The sequence below is a fragment of the Rhinolophus sinicus genome, chromosome 17 (genome assembly GCF_057876585.1).
Source record: "Rhinolophus sinicus isolate RSI-liver-muscle chromosome 17, RSI-T2T, whole genome shotgun sequence".
NCBI lineage: Eukaryota > Metazoa > Chordata > Mammalia > Chiroptera > Rhinolophidae > Rhinolophus > Rhinolophus sinicus.
This window is the reverse complement of record NC_142517.1, coordinates 44545966-44568597: the sequence shown is the minus strand read 5'-3', so window position 1 is coordinate 44568597 and position 22632 is coordinate 44545966. Positions and strand designations below refer to the sequence as shown.

The 22632-nt window shown below is 39.4% G+C and overlaps 1 protein-coding gene across 2 annotated transcripts in view; it reads left to right on the top strand.

Moving 5' to 3' along the window:
* The first annotated feature begins 696 nt into the window (after positions 1 to 696).
* Positions 697 to 22632, top strand: part of GNB4 (G protein subunit beta 4) — a 39862-nt gene continuing 17926 nt past the window's right edge. Inside the window, exons 1-3 of one of the 2 annotated variants that reach the window (XM_019751977.3) lie at positions 697 to 989; positions 3422 to 3523; positions 21286 to 21382. In XM_019751977.3, the coding sequence (XP_019607536.1) occupies positions 21326 to 21382 (57 nt within the window). In that variant the 5' untranslated portion in view covers positions 697 to 989; positions 3422 to 3523; positions 21286 to 21325. The remainder of the gene's footprint in view (positions 990 to 3421; positions 3524 to 21285; positions 21383 to 22632) is intronic. The other variant, XM_019751987.3, reaches the window with a different exon arrangement.

Genomic DNA, 22632 nt, shown 5'->3' with positions numbered 1-22632 from the left:
GTCTGTCAAACTGGAATTAACTCAGAAGAAAGATGGGGGTGGAGAGAGGAAAACTGCTCCCGGCGGGTACTGACTTCAGAGGAAGCAAATTGGGTAGAGGCATTCACTTAATGACATTTTAAACATAATACATCCAGAGAAATATGAAAAAAGTTGGTTGAGATGCATATGATGTTTAACTCATGCAGAGAAGAGCGACTTGACAGTGTTATCTGGAAGGCCTGGTTTCATCAGTGACAATAGTAACAATAACTTCCAAGTATTGATCACTTATTTACAGGCAGGCTCGGTGTGGACATCATCTCACTTAATATTTTAGCACCTTTATGAAGCAAGTATCATTATCCCTATTTTCCAACGACGAAATTGAGGCGCTGAGACGGGATGCAGCCGCACAGCTAGCCATGATAGAACTGGGACCTCAATGCAATTTTGTTATGACTCTGGGCTTCAGTTTACTTTCTTATATTTAGCATTCCACAATATTAAATCCAAACGGGGCCCTGGGGTCTTCTAACTCAGACCCCTTATTATGCCTCCTGAGGCTTATGCGGTACCAGGAAGGAAACTGGCCGCACCACTTGGGCGCTACTCAGAAGTATGAACCGGCGTCCAGGCGCCACGCCGACAAGAAAACGAAACTGCCGGGAATTCATGTTTTTCTTCTTTAGCAGGAAACCAGAGAGAAATAGGAAGCAGAAGCTGCTCTCGGTGCAGGCTCCCTTCGCCCCTCGCCCAGGCCAAGCGCGCTCCATTGCGCGCGCCCGCGGCGCGTCCTCGCCCGGCCCGCGCGCCTCGTGCCTCGTGCCTCGCGCCTCGAGCCACGTCCCCGCCCCAGCCCCTGCGCGCTGCGGAGTTGGCTGCTGGGTGTGGCCGGCGGATCTCGGCGGTGCGCTGAACTCCGCGCGCCCGCTCCGAACGCCAGGGGCTGCAGAGTGCCCAGCGGACTCAGGCAGCGTCGGGTCGACCTGGGCCGGAGCTCACGCCAGGTAGGCGATGGTCGCGCAAGCTGAGGCTGGTGGGTGCGTCCCGCAGGGGATCCCCGGCGTCCCGCAGGGGGCGTGAGGCCCCGCGGAACCCGGCCCGGTGGTGGCGCAGGACTGGCTGGATCCCTCCTGGTTCGGGGACAGAGGGCTCCGAGCAGCAGACCCTGCCAGGGAGAGACGGGGCTCCCGCGCCTTGGTCGCGCTCTGCTCCCGCGCGGGACTGGTCACTCGGCCGCCGCCTCCACCACTTCCTGGGCCCCTCGGTCCACTGGCTCTGGGAAGCAAGGGGGCGGTCAATATCCCTGGTCTCAAGACCCCCAGGTTCCTCCTCTCTACGCCCCTAACCCCCTCTGGGGGACGGAGAGGGAGCTCGTGTTTACACCGAATGTAGCAGTTATTCGGGACTGCCCAGAAGGGTTGTTGCGTGGACAGCTCTGGGAAAGTTCATAAAAGTTCTCCACTGGGTACTAAAAATGATCCAGTGGTTTCGTGTTAAATTTGTTTTGGAAATGATATGATGCCCAGCATTTTGGGGGTAGGGTGGGCAGATTACTAGATTTTGAATACTTGTAAGTTCAGTACATGACAAAATGTTTTCCATTTCTCTCCACATTTCTGCTTCAAAACACAAATGACTGTCTTGTATTTCGATGTTTATTGCTGTTCAGTAAGGGAAGATTGAATTTCTAAAAGTTTTAAAACAGCCTTTCATTTGTTTATAGAAGCAATGCTTTGTTATTTGCATCTCAGTCTCTTCCCCATTCTCCCACTCCTTCCTTTTCTCTTTTAGTAAAGGATGTGGATGCATCCCTCTGCCTCTCCACCACTGGCAGAATAGCTTGGCATGTGGATTAGCACCCTATTGGGAGGTTTTCGAATTTAATTGTTGATGAGATCGCTTTGTTATCAGCCCATCTCAGTGTTGCAAACTAAGACTGTGACCTTTAAGTACATCTTGTAGAATAGAGATAGAGCACACACTGCTTATTTAAGATGAAAGAGAAGTCATATCTAGTCTGCAAGGAAAACGATGCTCTGTATACCCCAAATTGCAGGCTTTGAGTCTCTTTGACATTGCACATTTCAAGATTTCAGTATGGGGCTTTTGGATTATTACTGATCCTAGGCTCTGTTGATGTAAGAACAGCCAAAGCTTTAGAGAATTTTTATAAGAGTTTATTTGAGCTTATTTGAGCCGAACTGGTGACATGCTGGGAAGCAAGATCTCAAATGCCCTGGAGAATGACAGTTTTATAGTTTCTTTTATATATTTGGGATTAAGGAGGGAACATATTATGTGAACCTGTGGGAGAAAGCAAGGCAGGGAAATCTCTAATTGGATTAAGGGTAGTTAACAAGATTGTGTGCTCTATTGAGAGGGTCTGAAAAAGAGGCATTTCAAAGGTGTGATACCTAAACGCACAAAAACAATGGACAGGGCTCGCTGAAGACAAAGATAACCTTTTACTAGGTAAGTTAGAGGCCTGAGGTGTAACTACCCACCATGACCTGCCTAGTTAGGAATTTCTGATCAGATCACCCTGTGAAGTTACTCTTGTTTAAATTTATTACAGAGCTCTTTTTTTTGTCCACAGCCCTGAAAGTTTATTGTATATCTCAGCATTTGGTTAAAGATCACTTTAAGATTTTCCTTGTTGCATTTTGGTTTGTAGATGAATTTGAAACTGAAATAGAACTTAACATGTTATTTTATTAAACATGGTTAACTCTCTTGTGTGTACACATTTATAAAATTATAAAATTAGTCAATATGGCTTGTGATCTATTTAGGTTCATCTATTTGTGAGCCATAGGCATTATTTAGGAGATTAGTCTGAGTCATTTTTCTTTGTTAACCTGTAGAATTGCTTCTTGTAGTATTTTTTCCAGCTTTATTGAGATATAAGTGACATATAACATTGTGTAAGTTTAAGGTATACAACTTGATGACTTGATACATGTATATATTGCAAAATGATTACTACAATAAGGTTAGTTAACACATCCATCACCTCACATTATTACTTTTGTGTGGATGTGGAGGGTGAGGGCATTTAAGATCTACTTTCTTTGCAACTCCCAAGTATATAATGCTGTACTGTTAACTATAGTCACTATGTTGTACGTTAGATCCTCAGAACTTATTCATCTTATAACTGGAAGTTTGTAGCATTTGATCAACATCTCCCCAGGATTGTTTCTTTGAAATCATTGGTGCTTCAGTACGCCAGTACATATTTTTATGCTTTAAAAATAGACTCTGGGACATTTTGAAAATTGAGAATTGGAAGTAAGTGTTGGACATTTTTCTGTCCTTACCAAATACTGCCTGAGATGTTGTGATTTCTCTGATTTCTCTCCGGCACGTTATTGAAGTAGAGTGACTGAATAGTTTCTTTACCTTTGCTGACTGGTTTAATCTGCATTTATTATAGGAACATCTGTTTATTGAACATCTGTTCTGCATCAGGGGTGATACATTGTTCTATTTATATCGCACAGTAATTTGGCAAAGGAGGCATTATCCAGTTTTACAGGTAAGGAAACTGCCGTTGAGAATGCCAGTGGTTATGTAGCTGTTAAGTAACTCAATTGGGATTCAAGGTCAGACCTGTCTGTCTCTAAAGTCCATGTTCTGTCCTCTGTGCCACATTGACTTAGAGCCAGGGCATGAGGCATGATCCTCAGTTATTCACATACATTATTAGCATATTTGTACATTTTCTAGTACATGCTCGAGACATGGCTTTGTTTTTCCAGGGTGATCATTACTATTCATCTGTGTTGTTATACAGATCCTCACATAAGCCATTCTTCTCTTGCCTCTCTTTTCCTGGTTAAATGTCTAGCTCAGAGTTCAAAACCTCCCTATTGCTAGGGCAGAATTTCTTCCATTGACATTAATAGGTAGTGAAAGCTTAATTATTCTTGCAAAATAATAACCCCATTGTAATGTGGGTTCTCTAGAGTCATAGATATAACTGTCATTAATGTGGAAGGTTACAAACAGGAAGGCAATTTATTTTGGATTATGGGAACCCTTAGCTATCCCTAAAATTAAACCAGAAAATATTTTGACAGTTATTTCCCTTGTAATTTTTCTGTCCCTCCCACAGCTTCAATTTCAGTTTCTGTGGAATTATTTACATTATTACACAAACATTCTGTGATGTCTCCCATCTTAAAGTTCTCCCTTGATCCAGTATTCTGCCCCATTTCTCTGCTCCACTTGTAGAAAGTATAATTTTTTGACAGAACAAAAATAAATACAGGAGAGATAACTAGAAACTAGTTACCTACAGGGCTGGGTAGGAACAGAGTAAAAGGGATGATGGAAGGAATGACACTGTTCTGATTATACCTTTTTGTATAGTTTTGAGTTTTGGAAACTTGTTAATGTTTTACATATTCAAAAATAAAATTAACAAGGTTGGGAGAAAAAAAAAGCCTCCAAAATTGAATACAAGAAACAAATGAACCAACTATATTTCAATGAATAACATCAACTCTCTGAGGGGGAAAAAAAAAGAATCTAAGTATGTTTTAGGACTTTTACTATATACCTTTAATCTAAAGATAAAAAGGGCTGCCAAAAAAATCTTGAACCCTGTAGTAGGCTGTTATTTATAGTGGTAGAGACATAGCAGTTCTTAAACTCTTTTGTGTATATTGTAGGATTCAGCAAATAAGTAAATTTATTGATATTTTTGGAGCTGGAGTTTTTACTGTGGGAGAAGGGAAATAAAATTATGAAATGGAAGAAGACATTGAAGAACTCCCTGGTGTTGGACTGGAATTAGAGTTATCAATATGAACTTGTGCTAAACATATACATACATACATATACATACAAATAAACATATATTTCCTAGCTCCTAATGGAAGGGCCTAGAAACAATGACACCCTAGTAACAGTGAGCATAACTACCATGTTTCCCTGAAAATAAGACCTAGCTGGACAATCAGCTCTGATGTGTCTTTTGGAGCAAAAACTAATATAAGACCCAGTCTTATTTTACTATAATATAAGCCCGGGTCTTATATAAGATTGGGTCTTATATTTATTTTTGCTCCAAAAGATGCATTAGAGCTGATTGTCCGACTAGGTCTTATTTTCGGGGAAACACAGTAGAGCCCAGATCTAAATGGCTGGTTCCAGAGCTGGGGCAAGGAAAGTATAAGATGAGCCTACCATCTTGATTTCTGGTCAAGATGGTAGAGTAGGTAAACACTGCTCACTTTCTCTCAGGACCACATCAATTACAACTAAACCACAGAACAACCATTACTGAGAATCATCTGAAGTTGAGCTGAACTGAAGTCCTACAACTACGGACATACAGAAGAAGCCACCTCGAGACTGGTAGGAGGGTCAGAGACGCAGAACAGGCTGGTACCACACCTGCATGTGATCGTTAAAAATAGGGAGGGATATCTCAGCTGTGGAGGTCCCCCCTTGAGGAGCGAGGGGTCCCAGCCCCTCCCCAGCCCACAGTTTCAGTGCTGGAGAGAGAAGTCCCCATAATTTCTGGCTGTGAAAACCAACAGAGATTATGGCTGAGTGAAACAGAGGGCAACTGCACTCCCAAGCTCTCCTCTTAAAGGGCCCAATGCATGGACTTACTCGCTGGTGGACTTATTCACTCTGAGCTACAGCTGCTGGGGCAGCAGCTCAAAAGGCGCCAGGGACATACGAGGAAGAACTGAGTTGTCTAGCTTCAGGGTGAGGGCTGGAGTGGCAGCTCCGGACGGAGGAGCTGGTGGAAGCCATTGTTTCTTTGTTAAGCCCTCCTCCTGCCTGTGTGCAGATGCAGACAGATGCCACATCTGCATCTCCATCAAAGTGGCTATCACCTTTCATCTGCTCTGCCCTAGTGACTCCCTGAGACCACACCTCACCCAACTTTCAGGCATACCCACACTGCTTCCAGTGGCTTTTCTGTATAAACGGCCTGCCTAGGCTCATGCTTCAGAATTTCCTAAAATCTCACAGAGGTTCAAAACTCAAACAAACAGCATCTGGCTTCAGCATGTCCTGTAACTCTAGGTGAGAAGCCCTAAGCCCGGCACTAGTGACAACTGTCCTTGTTTCATGGCTTGGCTTCCAAAGGCACCTCCAAATACAGTGCGGGTGGCAGCCATCTCTGGATTGCTTTGTGGCTCATGCCAGGTGGCCCTGGGCAGACCACAGACTGTGGCTGAATTTGGCCTGCAGTGGGCCCCCTTCCTGGAGGCCCCAGGTCTGCCAGCTTCAGATTGGGCAGACCATCACCCAGCCACCTCCAAGGACGACACACCCAAAGGAAAGACTGGACATTCACCAGAGCCCTGTTAAAGTGAACCCTGCTCTGTAGGGTCAGCCCCTGCACAGCAGCTCCTTCATTGTAGTCACAGCCAGTCCTCACAACCAATCAGACTGAGGGTCAGTCCCTTCCATTGATGTGCAAATAGCAATAAAGTCTTAACTACAACAGAAGGGCACATACAACCCACCAGATACCTGACTCTGGTGACCAGGGAGACTGTACCACTGAGTCCCACAGGACATCTACTACATAAGCCACTCTGCTAAAACCAAGAGGCATAGCAGCTCTACGTAGAAACAAATGCAGGGAGGCAGCCAAAATGGGGAGACAAAGAAACATTTCCCAAATAAAAGAACACAACAAAACTCTAGAAAATGAACTAAACAAAATAGAGACAAGCAATTTACCAGATGTAGTGTTCCAAACACTGGTTATAAAGATGCTCAGTCATCTCAGGGAGAACTTCAACAAAGAGATAGGAAACATAAAAATGGAGATAGAAAACATGAAAAAGAACCAGTCCGAAATAAAGAATAGAATAATGGAAATTAAGAATATATTACAGGGAATCAACAGTAGATTAGATGATGCAGAGAATGAAATCAATGACTTAGATGATAAGGTAGCAGAAAACACACAAACAGAACAGCAAAAAGAAAAAGGAATCCAAAAGAATGAGTAGAGTTTAAGGGGCCTCCTGGATAACATCAAGCATACCAACATTTGCATCATAGAGGTACCAGAAAGAGAAGAGAGAGAGAGAGAGCAAGTAATTGAAAACCTATTTGAAGAAATAATGGCAAAACTTTCCTAACCTGGCAGAGGAAATATATAAATAAGCCCAAGAAATGCATAGAGTCCCAAACAAGATGAACCCAAAGAGGCCCACATCAAGACAAATCATAATTAAAATTCCAAAGGTTAAAGACAAGGAGAGAATCTTAAAAGCAGCAAGAGAAAAACAAGTAGTTATCTACAAGGGAGGACCCATAAAGCTATCAGCTGATATGTCAACAGAAACTTTGCAGGCCAGAAGGGACTGGCAAGAAATATTCAGTGATGAAAAACAAGGACCCAACCAAGCCTGTTCTACCCATCAAAGCTATCATTTAGATTTGAAGGACAGATAAAGAGCTTCCCAGATAAGAAAAAGGTAAAGGAGCTCATCACCACCAAACCAGTATTACAAGGAATGTTAGAGGGACTACTTTAAGACAAAAAAAATAATAAAAATAAAAAATATGAATAATAAAATGGCAATAATTACATACCTATCAACAATTACTTTAAATGAAAATGGATTAAATGCTTCAGTCAAAAGATAGGGTGGCTGAATGGATAAGAAAAAAGATCCTTACACATGTTGCCTACAAGAGACTCACTTTAGATCAAAAGACACACAAACAGAAAGTAAAGGGATGGGAAAAGATATTTCATGAAATGGAAAAGAAAAGAATAAAAAGCTGGGGTAGGAAAACTTATACCAGATGAAATAAACTTCAAAAGGAAGGCTATAACAAATGACAAAGAAGAACCCAGTTATCCCAATTCTGGGTTATCATCCGAAGAAACCCAAATGCTACTTCAAGGGGACGAGAGCATCCATATGTTCATTGCAACACTGTTTACAATGGCCAAGATGGGCAGGCTGCCTGGTGTCTGTCGATGGGATGAATGGATAAAGAGGAGGTGTACATATATACAGTGGAATACTGCTTGGCCATGGAAGGGAATGGGTTCTTGCATATGCGTGGTATGGATGAACGTAAAGGATATTGTGCTGAGTGGAGTATGTCAGACAGAGAAAGAGAGATACAATGTGATTTCGCTTATATGTGGAATCTAAAGAACAAAATAAACAAACGAAACAGAAACAAACTCATAGATACAGAGAATGTTTTGATGGTTGCCAGACAGGAGGGAGGTTGGGAATGGGTGCAAAAGGGATTAAGAAGTACAAATTGGTTGTTATAAAGTAGTCATGGTGATGTAGGATATAGCATAAGGACTATAGTCATTAATATTGTAGTAAACTATGTATGGTGTCAGATGGATACTAGGTTTATTGGGGTTATAGATGGGAGGAGGGCTGGGGAGCGGTAAAAAAGGTGAAGGCATTAAGAAGTACAAATTCATAGTTACAAAATAGTCACGGGGATGTAATGTAAAGCGTAGGGAATACAGTTAGTAATATGGTAACAACTATATATAATGACAGGTGGGTACTAGACTAGTCACAGGGATCATTTCTTAAATTATATAAAAGTCAAACCACTGTGCTATACACCTGAAATTAATATAAAATAATATTGAATGTCAGCTGTAACTGAAACATCTAAAAGGGGTGGGGGGCAGAAGGTGAAGGAGAATAAGAGGTCCAAATTTCCAGGTAGAAAATAAGTCATGGGGATGTGATGTACAGCATAGGGAATATAGTCAATAATATTGTGATAGTGTAGTACAGTGTCAGATGGTTGCTGGACTTATGGTGATCACTTCTTTAGGTATATAAATGTTGCATAACTATTCTGTACACCTGAAACTAATATAATATTGTATATTAACTATATTTTAATAAAAATTTTTAAGGAAAATAAAAAGAGCAGCCTAGGACACAAAATAAGGAACTGTTCAAAAAAAAAACTTGATAGGGGCATATGAAAAGGAAATAGGAACTAGCTTGAATGGCCAAATCTGGGAAAATTTGAGAATAAATATGAATTATGTTAATAATGGATTATAACTCACTGAATAAAGTAAGAATCCACAAGTCCATAGTAAATAAAATAAGGAAAAGGGGAAACTGTCGAATAGACTGCCAATAAAAAATGCAGAAGGAATGATAGAAAAGTTACCGGTTTGCAACTATCATGGTAATATTAACTCAGGCAAATGCTACCATGTAATAGAGAGTTTTATGGGGAAAACAATATTAATAATATAGTTTCCAATGAATGACCAAGGGGAAACAGTGACTTTACAGTGAGGAAATCACCTCAACCAAGTGATCAAAGTTAGCATCACCAACAAGGGTAAACACGTTCCTCCTGATGTGCTTGAACTAGGGACAGCGTTACTTTTCTGTGGTATTTCTACAGCGCATAACAAAATCCAATCACGAGGAAACAATTGAGGGGCTTTCACTGAGGATAGTTCTACAAAGTAACTGGTCAGTAGTCTTCCAATATGTGAACGTCCTGAAAGACAAAGAAAGGCAAAGGAACTATTCCTGATTAGAGGGAAGTGCAAGAGACCTGACCATGAAGTGCAGCGCATAATCCTGGATTGCATATTGGATTGAAAAGTTCAATTGCTCAAGAACATTACTGGGACATGGGTAAAATTTTAGTATATACTGGATATTAAATAATAGTCTTGAATCAGTGTTCAGTTCCCTGAATTTGATCATTGTACTGTGGTTATGTGAGAGAATTCCCTTGCTCTTAGAAGATACTCAATAAAGTATTTAGGAGTAAAGGGTCAAAATATCTTCAATTTACTCTTAAATGGATACACAATAATAGTTATTACATATATAGAGAGAGTAATAAAGCAAATTGGTGATTCTAGGTGAAGGGTGCAAGAGTGTTTACTATACTACTTTTTCCAACTTTAAGTTTGAAATTTAAAAAAATGAAAAGTTAAAAATAAAATTTTAAATGTGTCCAAAACAAAACAAAAAATCTTTGAAAGGTTTCACGTACTCTGTCTACTCCCCAACTCATCGTCTCCCATTTTCTCCAGAACCCCCTCCAGAGAGACTTTATCCCTTCTATATACCATGAAACCATTTTTCTCAAGGTCACCAGAGATGTCAGTCTTGTCAAATTAGATCCCCCAGCCTCATTTTTGATTGATAGATATGTGACAGATAACTGCTTCCTTATTGAAGCATTTCCCCCCCTTGGCTTCTGGGACACTGACTCCTATTTTCATCCTGCCTCTCTGGCTGTGGTTATTTACTGTTCTGCACGTCAGCAAAGGGTACCACCATCCATCAGTTGCTCATGCTAAAAATCCTACGAGTTATCCTTAATTCCTGTTTCACTCATCCTATATCTATTCCTCTATTGGCAAGCACTAGGGGCTCTAACTTAAAAATTAGTCCAAATGTGGCTATTTCTTATGACCTCCACGGCCACTACTCTTGTGTCAAATTATCATCTCTCCTGGTTTGAACGACTAGTGTTTCAACTTCCAGCTACTGTCCCACAGCAGCCAGCATGAACTTTAAAAGATGTAAGTCAAATCAGATGATATCACTGAGTCATCCAAACCCAATACTGGGATATAAAATAGGAGGCCTTTACTAAGGTCAGGAGCTTACATGATCCTGTGGTTGCTCACTTCCCTCCCGCCTCACCACCCTCTCTGCTGTTGATGCAGCATGCTGGGTTCGTTTCTGCCTGGTGGCCTTTGCATTTACTGTTTCTTCTGCCTGGAGTGCTCTTCCCCCATTTAAGGCATGACTCCTTCATCCATTTCATTCAGTTCTTAGATTAATTTATTTAAAAATAGCCTTCCTTGTCACCCTCCGACTTTTGGCAGTATTTTTTCTGTATAGTGTTTATCTGTACTTGAAATTGTTATTTACTTATGTGCTTCATTATCTTTCTCTTAGACAGATATAGAATAAAGCTCCATGACAACAGGAACTTTTGTTTGTTTTGTTTACTGCTGAACCCCTAGAGCCTGGAATGTGCCTGGCATGTGTTTGGAACTCAGATATTTGTTGAATGAATGAATGGATACAGGAATCAATGTTTGCCAACATTTTTGCTGTGTTTTGCCTACTCCTGTTTCAAATGGAGAAGACTGTTTCAGAAAATCTTATAACGTTAGTGCTGTTTAAAGTTTTTTGGTGACATTGCTAAAGCTTCTCTGGAAGCTAACAAGTTAACCAACTTTGTTTTCCCTAACTTCATCTTTCTTTTGTCTGCCCTCTAGTGGAGGAATACTAATAAGCAGCAAATGAATAGAGTAGGTCAACCGGAAGAAAAAAATGAAAGAACCTTGATCACAAACTGGATTATTAATTTGTAAATTACAAGCATTTGAAATTTTTACTTTTCGGTGAGCTTCTATGTTAAACATAGTACGATTGGAAAAAAGGAAAAGCAAAAGGGCAAAAGTTAGATTTAAAGAGGTACCTAGCTTAGGATAAAAAAAGTAAGACTAGTTCCAAAATGTTTTGATTACTTAAAATAATTCCTGTTTAAATATACTTCTTTCTATTAAAATATTTTAAATATTTTTTCATCTTTAGTTCAAAGACATATTTTTCATAACTGTAATAATTTCAGTTAATGTTTGTTGATTTTCTACACGTCAGTTAACATGCCAGTGGAAATGCCAGTATTCAAAGCCCAACAGTTGGGTAGCAAAGGCAGCACTCTTAGTTATCATGCCTCACCACCTTCCTGCTAATGCCCCTGGATAGTATAGGTACCAGAGAATTTCCTTTGGTGCAATAGTTACGGGCAAGAAATGCTTTTAAGTTCCTCAATACTGGGTGTTCCCCAGTACCACTTTTCCAGTATGCATTATGGAGAGCTTTTTCTTCCCGAATTGCCGAGAACTGTCTCTTATTTAATCTGCTTTGAACTGGAAATCACATTAAATGATTTCAACACTCGTGTACTACTGGCTTGTTAAAATAATGTTAAAGTTTCTCTTATGTCCACATTTATATTTAAAGCAGTATACAGCTTAAAAATGTTTTCCCAAGTTTGGTTTTAGCAGGGTTGGTTCCTGTACCTTACAATTTTTACCAAGGAAACTTAGTATATACTTTGCTGGGTAAGGGTCAACTCCCACCGGGCTGCTTATCCTACAGTTGGAACCCCAAAGGGAGCATCTGTTTAGGGGGTATCATTAGTGTTGGCATCTTTGCAAGTACTTAGAGCTCTGCTGTTCTCTTCCTTATAGCTACATAACATTTCATTGTATGGGTGTACCATATCTATTCTCCTATTGATTTATATTTGTAATTTTTTTTATATAAACAATTGGGTAATGACTGTCTTTAAACATTCATTCTTACCTATTCAAAAATGCCATATTTTTAGATGCCTTACTGTTTCTTCTTTATTATCTAACTTGTAATAAATTTTAACTATAGAGAAATTGATAGCATCTGTAGCATAAAGTGAGAACGGTACCTTGGGAGGGACAAAGATGAAGACAGTGGTCCCTGTGCTCAAAGAGCTAATCATCTCTGGGTTCTTTACCTGGGAATTTCTGATGTTCTTGTTATGGTAACATTTAGCAATGGCTCGGCTCAGTTTTTCTTCCCTTCAATTTTTATGAGTTCTCCACCTAGACACCTTTACTTAGGAATTGTTTCCAATACAAAAATTGGGCTTTAACTAATTGGTAATGTGAAATTAAAACTCAGTAATGCAGCTTAAGCTGAATGAAGTTGTCTATCTGGCATGTAACATAGATTATACAGTATATTTAGCATACTTAACAAGGCTTATTATAGTGACCAGTTTTTATAAAGAAGTAATTTAAAACATTTTTTTACTTCCTCGACTTCTATAAATTATGTTTTTAAATGGAAAATGGTAGACAGCTAATTACTTAAGGAAATGGAAATTTTGTCAATAAGGGATCTTCATTGTGTGCATTGCTTATTAAATGGGCCTCTAGGGAAGCTGTTGAGGGGGTGGGGATAAACTTTTTGAAAAATGCTGTCTCCTGTCATATGGTATAAAAAGCAAAAGCAATTTGTATTTAAAAAAAATTTTTAAGTTAGATATTAGTTTTCATGGTTATATGTTAACCTTTATGGGAATTAAAATATACCAACAAGGGATTTCATTATATTTATTAATTATTCATGTGCCACTAGGGAAGCTTTTGGGGGGAAAAACATTTAAAAACACACAAAGATTACTCCATGCCTTAATATATAAAGAAGTAGAGAAATGTTGGTATGTATTTTTTCACCCAGGGTTCTGTGCTAACTAATCTTTTAGTGAGGGAACATGTTTGTGAAGTTGTTAGAGGTGATAAGGAGACGGTAGGAAGGGAGGGTAAAGCAAGAAGGGAAATGTGTGTTCACTTAAGGCTGGTGTATGTGCTACTGAGTGTTGCAGGATGAAAACATCAGTAGGAAAATCGGAGCAGTAGAATAAAACTAAATGTGACCAAGTGTAATTCAAAATGAATACACTGTTCAAGCCATCTGGTAGAGATAAGCCCCCTTTGATTGATGGATTTTGAGAAGATTAGTGGTGGGGGTAGGGAGTGGGGTGTGAAGTGGAATCCCAAAGAGCTAGTCTTGGTTATTAATTAGCTGTTGGTCTAAACCCAAGACAGCAATTGTATGGTATTTTGTTAAATAAAGTGTGATCCTGAAGTAGCAGTGGTGGATATCTGTTCATCTCAGACCAAGATCACATAGGTACACTTGCTTTTTAATTAGTAAAACCTCCAAAGTTTTATCTCGTGTCTAGGCATTATGGCTTTATGTTAGAGAGAAGGAAATCTGCAGTGGGAGAAAGACACTGAGTGCTAAGTATAATTGGTACCTTCTACTTATTATTGGTAACTTTGAGATATTTTACTTTTATTAAAGCTGTGAACACATGGAATTGTAGCTATCTTGTCATGAATATGTTAATTGCACAGGTCACATTTTCCTATGAAGCCAAGTCAGCAAATAAACTAGATTGTGATGCCTGTTAGGCATTCATAAATATTTGTTAAATGAAATTCTGATATCCTCAGTTGCCGTATTTTCATCCTTTAGCAATGGGATTCATTTAAAGATATGACTGAGTGTAGTATGTAACCAAGTCTGATAAATTTAAGGGGTTACTTCTGGTAAAACAAAAGCAAATAATGTGACTTTAAGGTGATACAAAACTGTGACTTAAAAAAAAAGACTGTGACTTCGTGATACAGGATGAACCTCACATGATCCTATCAAAAAAATCCAAGAGGTGATAATACTTGAGAGGAGTTATATGAGAAAAGACAGGCTGACACGGTTAGGATTTGTAATTTACATAATCATAATTTATTTTCCTAATGTTTGGTTCACAAAGTCTTAGAAATCCTAAAATTAGAGGGATCTTGACTTAGAGAAGGTAGTTTTAGGACTAAGTAAAAGGAATTACGCTGCTGTTTCACATAGCTGACAGTAAATTTATAGAACTTGTCACTTTAAGAGGTAGTACAGCTAAAGATACAAGCACACTGAAAATGATTTCAGTGGATTCACAGACAGTAATTTCAAGTGTATTGCTTAAAGTTTCAGGGAAATCCTTAGTCTTCTGACTTCAGCGACATTCTCATGAAGCATTTGGTTTTGGTGACATAGTTGAAATGTGTGCTCTATTCTAGCACTTACATCCTCATGTACTTATTATTACTTATCTTTTCTGATTGGGGCCGGTGTTTTTCTGTGCTTAGTGCAGGGGAGGTGTTATATACATGTTCGTTGAGTGGAAGAACAGGTCACATGATAATTTGGATTGACAATAGGTCGAGATCGTGTCATTGCTATGTACTTTAGGACTATAGATAAAAATATCTCTGTATATCTGTATGTAGGAATTTAAACAGGATACACTGAAAAATAGAAATATAGCCATTCTATATTTAAAGAATGCACTCGGCATCAGGCAGCACTTGATGTTACTGTAATTTTAGGTTTTGTCAGCTTTACCTCAAAGACTTCTTCCCCTTTTCTCTTTACTTGATTTAAAGGATAATTTAAAAAAAATTTAATATGAAAATTACTGATTTAAAGACCTTGTGATTAAACACTTAGTTTTTATAAATGGCAAATAATCTAAAACATCACAGCTAGCACACACATTTCATTTATAATACAAATGTAAAAATTGTGTAGGAATGATACAAAATCCATTTGCTTTTAATAGTGCCAGGTGGGTCAGGGGGATCACTTCTTAAATTATATAAAAGTCAAACCACTATGCTGTACACCTGAAATTAATATAAAATAATATTGAATGTCAGCTGTAACTGAAACATTTAAAAAGTGGGGGGGAAGGTGAAGGAAATAAGAGGTCCAAATTTCCAGGTATAAAACAAATAAGTCATGGGGATGTAATGTACAGCATAGGGAATACAGTCAATAATGTGATAGCGTGGGACAGACAGTATCAGATGGTTGCTGGATTTATCATGGTGATCACTTCTTTACCATATAATCACCAATATGGTAATAACTATGTATAGTGCCCCGTGGGTACTGTTGAATAACTATGATGTACACTTGAAACTAATATAACATAGTATGTTAGCTGTATTTTAATAAAAAATCTTTTAAAAATCCATTTGCTTTTAATTCCATGAATTCCTATTCATTTTTTATTTTTATGCATGACATTTACCATCCATCATGGATTATGGAATTTACCATCTCAGGTTAGATTTCAGCAACAGTGACATATCCTAGTCAATGATAAAACCCCTAATTATTATTCAAAGTGTTCAACCTAAATGGATTCATCTGTGATAACAGGATAAAGAACTTTCCTCCAATGGAATAGTTTTAGAATTGTTTCCTTGTGTAAACCAGAGTTTAGGCCTGAAGTTCTCAAACTCCAGGAGGCATCAGCAGAATCACCTGGAGTGTTAGTTAAACGTAGATTGCTGGGCTCCACCCTCAGAATTTCTTATTTTTCAGGCCTGAGAAAGGGCCTAAAAACGTGTGTTTCCAGCAAGTTCCTAAGTGATGCTGCTGTTGCTGGTTGCCACCCTTTGATTAGCTATTTGGTTAATTGAATGGTTAGCACTGTTTCTTCCCTTACACACCCGCATGACTTAACATTAATAATAGTGCCTCAATCTAGACATTGTAGGGGGGATGGGCAAGGTGCTGTTGGGGGGGGGGGGTCAGGTGTTGAAATCTTCAGAAGGTGGGTGTAGTGTGAGAAAGCCCTTCAAATAATTGGCTATTTTTCCTCCTGTCCTGTCTACCCTTTGGAGTCTTTCTTCCTTCCCCAGTCCCCTCATTCGTAGAAATCCTGGTTTGTATGAAGGGGTCCATATGGGATAGGGATGGTTTATGTCCTCTCCCAGCAAACAGAAGAGCACTCTTCCCCAGAGTCAGGGAAGAAGCCTCAGTGCTTCTCAGGGAGTTAAGGACAGGAAAATGTGGTTACGTTGCAGCACAACTAGAATGCTGAGACCATGAAGAGAATTCTTTCTTGGTAATCATTTTGTTTTCCTTTTTTGTTTAAAGTATGGCGGTTGTATTATATCTATTGATCCACCGATAGCTATATAGATATTAGCCTGAGTAGTGTTTATGGTTATAGCTTCTTCATATATTGCCCTTGTTGGGCCAAATTAGCTCTGACTTAAAGTTCTAAGGACATTTTATAAATGTGTATTATTTAATCCCCAAAACAATCCCATGGGGTAGATATTTGTGTCTCCACTGTACACATGAGAGGAGTGAGACTCAGAGAGGTTAAACAGTTTCTGGGATCACACAGTAAGTATTGTCATATTCCAACTCTGTTAGGTTGTGTGAACTTGGGTAAGGCCCATAACCTCCCTAAAATATAGTTTCCTCATCTGTAGCATGAGGACGGTATTAGCTCCTGCCTTCTGAGGTTGTTAAATGAGTTACTATGAAGAGTTTTGAACAGTGCATGGTGCATAATAAGTGCTCAGTCAATGTCATCTCTTGGGTGGCTAACTCCTACTTGGTATCTTTTAAGTTCAGGGCTCATCATGCCTCTGTACCAAGGAATCCTTTTTATGTATTACAGGTCAACAATCTCTTATTCATAGTTTGGAGCTCTAGAATGCTTTGAAAACTATAGTTGTTTTCAGAAATCATTTAATGGCAAAACCTTATGTGATTTGAACTCATTTGGAGCTACAACCTGACCTATACTAACATGAAACTTGCTAGTCTATTTTTTCCCGCCTGGTTGTGGATATACTTAGATTTTGCTGCGGGAGTACTCCTTGATTATGTGGGGTGCTTCTCCAGGGTCCAGTTGGGGTGTTACGTGATATATGATGAGCACAATTTTTAAAAACCTGAATTCTGAATTTGGAAATGCATCTGGTCCTAGGGCTTAGGGTCATGGATTATGGACCTAAATGTTTTTCTTCTTAGACTATAAACTCCTAGAGAGCTGGGCCTATGTCTTATTCATGTGTAGTCCCAATTCTTGGCACATAATAAGCATTCAGTAAATGTTTGGTGAAAGAATGAACTATGCCAGAACACACCAGTGAGGTGAAGGGAAACAGACCTGAGAACAGCACGTTATTTATTTTCTGGAACACAGATAAAATAGACTGCTTTAGTTTACAAGGCTGAATTGTTTTACTTTTGGGGCACTTAAAAATGTTGACTGTAATGAGAAATTTGGTAGCAAAATAAAAAAAAAAAAAAAAAAAAGGACCTAATGCTTACGCTACATTTTCAGCATCTCTAGCTTCTATTTTCCTCTCTTATCTATTCGCCCATGCAGCTATAGGTTTTTAGCTAACTTCTTGAGAAAGAAAGTCGTAAGGGAATATCTGTATATATTGAATACTTGGGGTGGGTAGGCAAGGGTGTATTTAAATTCCTTGGTAAGAATGATCATAAAAGCTTTAATTGCCTTACCTAATTCATTATGGGTTTAGGTTTTTTGTTTTTTAATTTTACAAAGTATGAAAATTATAAATTAGGTTTGCAAAGAGAAAAGTAGAATATTAGAGAATTTAATTATAATAACAAACTTGAAATGAACTTTTCTGATAAATACTTAGTAAGAAAAAGTAGTTTTTGCTTACATTTTTAAAGTGCAATTTAAAATATTCTTTCCTCTCTTAATATGCTTTCATGATTAGTATGAAAATTATTAGTAGCTAAGATACTTGTATTTCCTTGTCTCATATAGATGAAAATAGCTGTTCGCTAAGAGCAGTATAATTGTGTCGACATAATGCCTTACTTTAATAAAAATTCTGTGGACATTTTAAGAAGTGGAGGGGACAGCAGTTAGAATTATGCAACTATTTTTTTCTGTTTTGTTTAATAAATTGGCTTGGATGCAATGGCTCATTGGTATTTTTTGATATTTGTAACTGGTACAGCTGAATTTTTAAAAGATAACTGATATGCTGCATTCTACTCAACTTACAATACTTTCACTATATGATAGTTATTTAAAATGTGTTAAATGAATCAAATATTCATGCTGAAAAAGAACTTAGTCATAAGAGATCCACAATGGTGGAGTAGATAAACACTGTGCCCGCTTCCTTCCGTGAACACGTTGAAATTACAACTAAATTATAGAACAATCAACCTGGAAAACCACCTGAAGTCTAGCCAAACAGAAGTCCTATGACTAAATATAAAGAAGCAGCCACACCGAGACTGGTAGGAGGGATAGAGACGCAGAACAGGCCCCACACCAGCGTGTGGTGGTTGAGAATCAGGAGGGATATCTTGGCCACAGAGGTTACTCCAGGAGGAGCGAGGGACGCCAGCCCTCCACACCAAGCTCCCCAGCCCAGAGTACTGGTGCCGGGAAGAGAAGCCTCCACAGCATATAGTTTTGAGAAACAGTGGGGATTCCGACCGTCCAGGTAGGACAGAAGGCTGTGGGAAACCCAAACATCCTCCTAACAGCCTGCATGCAGACTGACGTGCTCGCCAGCACTCACCTTGGGCTCTGGCGGAAGCACGGTGACTTGGGGTCCTCAGAGACAAACGGGGAGACAGGCTGAGGTGTGTGGCTGCCAGGGGAGGAGTGGAGGACAGTCGGCATTTTCCCTGTGTGAGGTCCTTCTCCTGTGCAACTGACAGGAGGGCGCCATCTTTCTTGCATTGAGCCCGCCCCCACCACGGCCAAATGTGAATCTGATTGGCCTGGTGAGCTCCGTTGTTCTGCCCTGCTGACTCACTGGGACCCTGCCTCACACAGCTCCCCAATGCTGGAGGCACTTTCTCCATGAGCAGCCAATCCTGCCCTGATTGTACTTTCTCTGGGTCTTATGCTTAGAGAAGCAGAGTAAGTTACTCTGTGGAAAGAGGAAAAACAAAGATATGAAGAGGAAAAAAAGGACAGCTAGAGAAAGAATGCTACTGGTTTTTATCCTCTCATCTCTTACTGTGGTGGTCATAGTCATGCCTTTTGGTGGTGTGATTCATCCTAAATCCTTAGAACAAATTTTTCTTTATTAAGCTATTTCAGGTGAATTTATTTACTGGAGAATGAAGTATTGTAGGTGCTAGGGATATAGCAAAGGATAGAGTGAAAAAAATTCCCTGCCTTTAGAGCTTACATTCTTTTTTTTTTTTTTTTTTTTTTTTTTAGAAGAGAGAAAGGAAGGAGAGAAGGAAGAGAGGGAGAAGGGAAAGGAGGGAAGAAGGAAGGATGGGAGGAATAGAGGGCGGGAGGTTTAAGAAGGAGGGAGAGAAAGGAAGGCTTGTTAGAGTATGACTTTCAAAGGAGAATCATTTTCTTTTTTTTTTAAAGATTTTATTGGGGAAGGGGAACAGGACTTTTATTGGGGAACAGTGTGTACTTCCAGGCCTTTTTTCCAAGTCAAGTTGTTGTCCTTTCAATCTTAGTTGTGGAGGTTGCCGTTCAGCTTCAAGTTGTTGTCCTTTCAGTCTTAGTTGTGGAGGGCGCAGCTCAGCTCCAGGTCCAGTTGCCGTTTTCTAGTTGCAGGGGGCACAGCCCACCATCCCTTGCGGGACTCGAGGAATTGAACTGGCAACCTTGTGGTTGAGAGCCCACTGGCCCATGTGGGAATCAAACCGGCAGCCTTCGGAGTTAGGAGCATGGAGCTCTAATAGCCTGAGCCACCGGGTCGGCCCATTTAGAGCTTACATTCTACTAGGAGGAAATAGACAACAAATAAGCAAATACATGCTGGATGGTTGGGCCTTTTAGTGACTTTATATATAGACAGGGTAAAGTGCTTAAGTGGGTTCATATGTGCTATCAGCGAAGGTCCCTCTGAGGAAATATCATTTGAGCAGAAGTAAGGGAGCAAGTGATGAAAACATCCAGGGTAAGAGCATTTCAGGCAGAGGGAAGAGCAAGGGTAAAGATCCTGAGGCTGGAGGCTACTTAGTGTGTTCAAGGAACATTAAGAAAGCTTTTGAGTGGTGGGAGCAGAGTGAGTGAGAGAGAGACTGATAGATGAGGTCAGAGGGGTGTGTGTAAGAGGTTCTGTGGGACTTTGTAGGTCAAAATAAAGAGTTAGGCTTTCCTCGGAGTGGAGTGGAACACCGTTGTAGGATTGAAAGCAGAAGAGTGATGTGTGTTTTAATAAAAACTATCACTAATTGCTATGTATAGAATAGACTGGAGAGTGGTCAAACGCAGTAGAAAGGTGAGAGAGATGGTGGCTTGGACCAAGGTAGTCAAAGTGAACACAGTCAAATCCTGGATTTTTTCTTTTTTTTTAGTTTAAGGTGTACAGAACAATGTAATAGACATTTACACCCCTCACAAAGTGATAACGCCCCTCCCCCACTGGATTTTTTTGAAGGACTAACTGATATGCTTTGTTGATGGTACAGATGTAGGAGATGAAAAGAAAGAGAAGTTAAGGATGACCCTCAGGTTTTTGGCTTAAACAATTGGAAGGATGGAATTACCATTTACTGAGATGCAGAAGACCTGAGGGGTTCAGTTTTGAAGCATTAAGTTTGAGGTGCCTGTTAGACGTCCAGGTAGGGATGTGTATTGGTGCCCTCGGAACTATGGTAAAGTATTTCTCACTGGACTCCATTCCAGTACTAATTCTCTGTAATTTAGTCTCGAATGCTATAGCTCAAGGTTTCTATTCCATCCTCCGATCACATTCCACAATAAAATCCTTTAGTAAATAATCTATATTTACTAAATAATTTCAAGTTCTAGGAATAATTGACTATTTCAATTGAGTTTCAGAAAGACCAAAAAGTTATATATCAATATTTTCAAAGTGGATTGATATGTAAATGGAGAACTGAATCAGTCTGTCTTTATTTTTTATAGTTGCTTTGCGTTGCTAATTTTGGAGTAAACACATTGAAAAATGAGTGAACTGGAACAGTTAAGGCAGGAAGCTGAACAACTGCGGAATCAGATCCAGGTAAGAGCAAACTTCTTCATTTTGAAATTTTAACACTTTTATTCAGTACCAGCAATGACAAAAATTGTTCATTAGTCATCATTCTACATATGTTAAATAACTTATGAGGCTAGAAATGGTCTTTTTTTTTTATTATGCCGCTAAAGAACGCTTCAAAAATCATTAGTAACAAATCAACTCAAAACAGTAAAGAGCATAAGAAACGAAACACAAGCTCCATCTTTAACAAAACTAAAAGACACTCCGAACTACATAATAGGATGAGGGAGAGTTGTGAGACACAGTGATGCTTTAGGGTGTGGGAAGGCTTCTCATACAGAGTACGTCGCACTCTCACAGGAACAACTGCAATAATCCTTTCTTTGAAACAATGGAAACAGGTGCTTCCATGGACTGAGGAGTATCAAGGAAGGCAGAGAAAAAAATGAAATAATACAGACATGCTATCTTTTAGGAAGCCTCTTGTTGACAGGGTGGAGGAAAGAATCTCGTGTAGTCTGGCACTACCTTCTCTTTTTCTCAGGGAAAAGTAAGAGCTAAAACACCTTACAAATATAAATGAAGACCTTCCGCACAAAGCAGGGAGAATCCCTAATAACTTGGAACACTGCTGTTGCCCTCCCCAATATGATCCTTTTGCAATAGATATTTCAGAAGGACTCATCTAATTTGAAAGTGAGGAATAAGAAAAAAGGAATAAGCACAGGCTCTATACAAGGATATTACAAGAAAAGAGAGGGAAGGGAGCAGGACAAATGGTATGGATGAAGAACACTCACCCCCAAAAATGTTGATTCTGAGTAGATTGAAGTCCTGACCGTTTTCATTGCCAGGAATTTAAAGAAGTTAATGATTTAGATGTGAATAAGAACTCTTGAGTTGATACCTTAGGTGTCAGAACAAAGCTGTCAAAACAAAGGAAGGATTTATTTAACCTGGGATGAACAGAGGCAGCTTCGTGAGTTAATCTCTGAATTAAATGTTGCTACCACCACCAGAAAGGATTCTCCCCCATCTCCACTTTGGGTGATTTGCTCCAGATGCTGAGCAGGACGTACTGATTGGCCAAGCACATGGGCATTTGCCCATCTCATTTTTGAAAAATCTGTTCTCTGTATTTATGAGCTTGTTTTATTATTATTTTTTGATTCCACAAATAAGTGAGATATGTAGTATTTGTCTTTCTCTGTCTGACATTTTAACAATGCCCTCAAGATCCATCCATGTTGTTACAAATGGCAACATTTTTT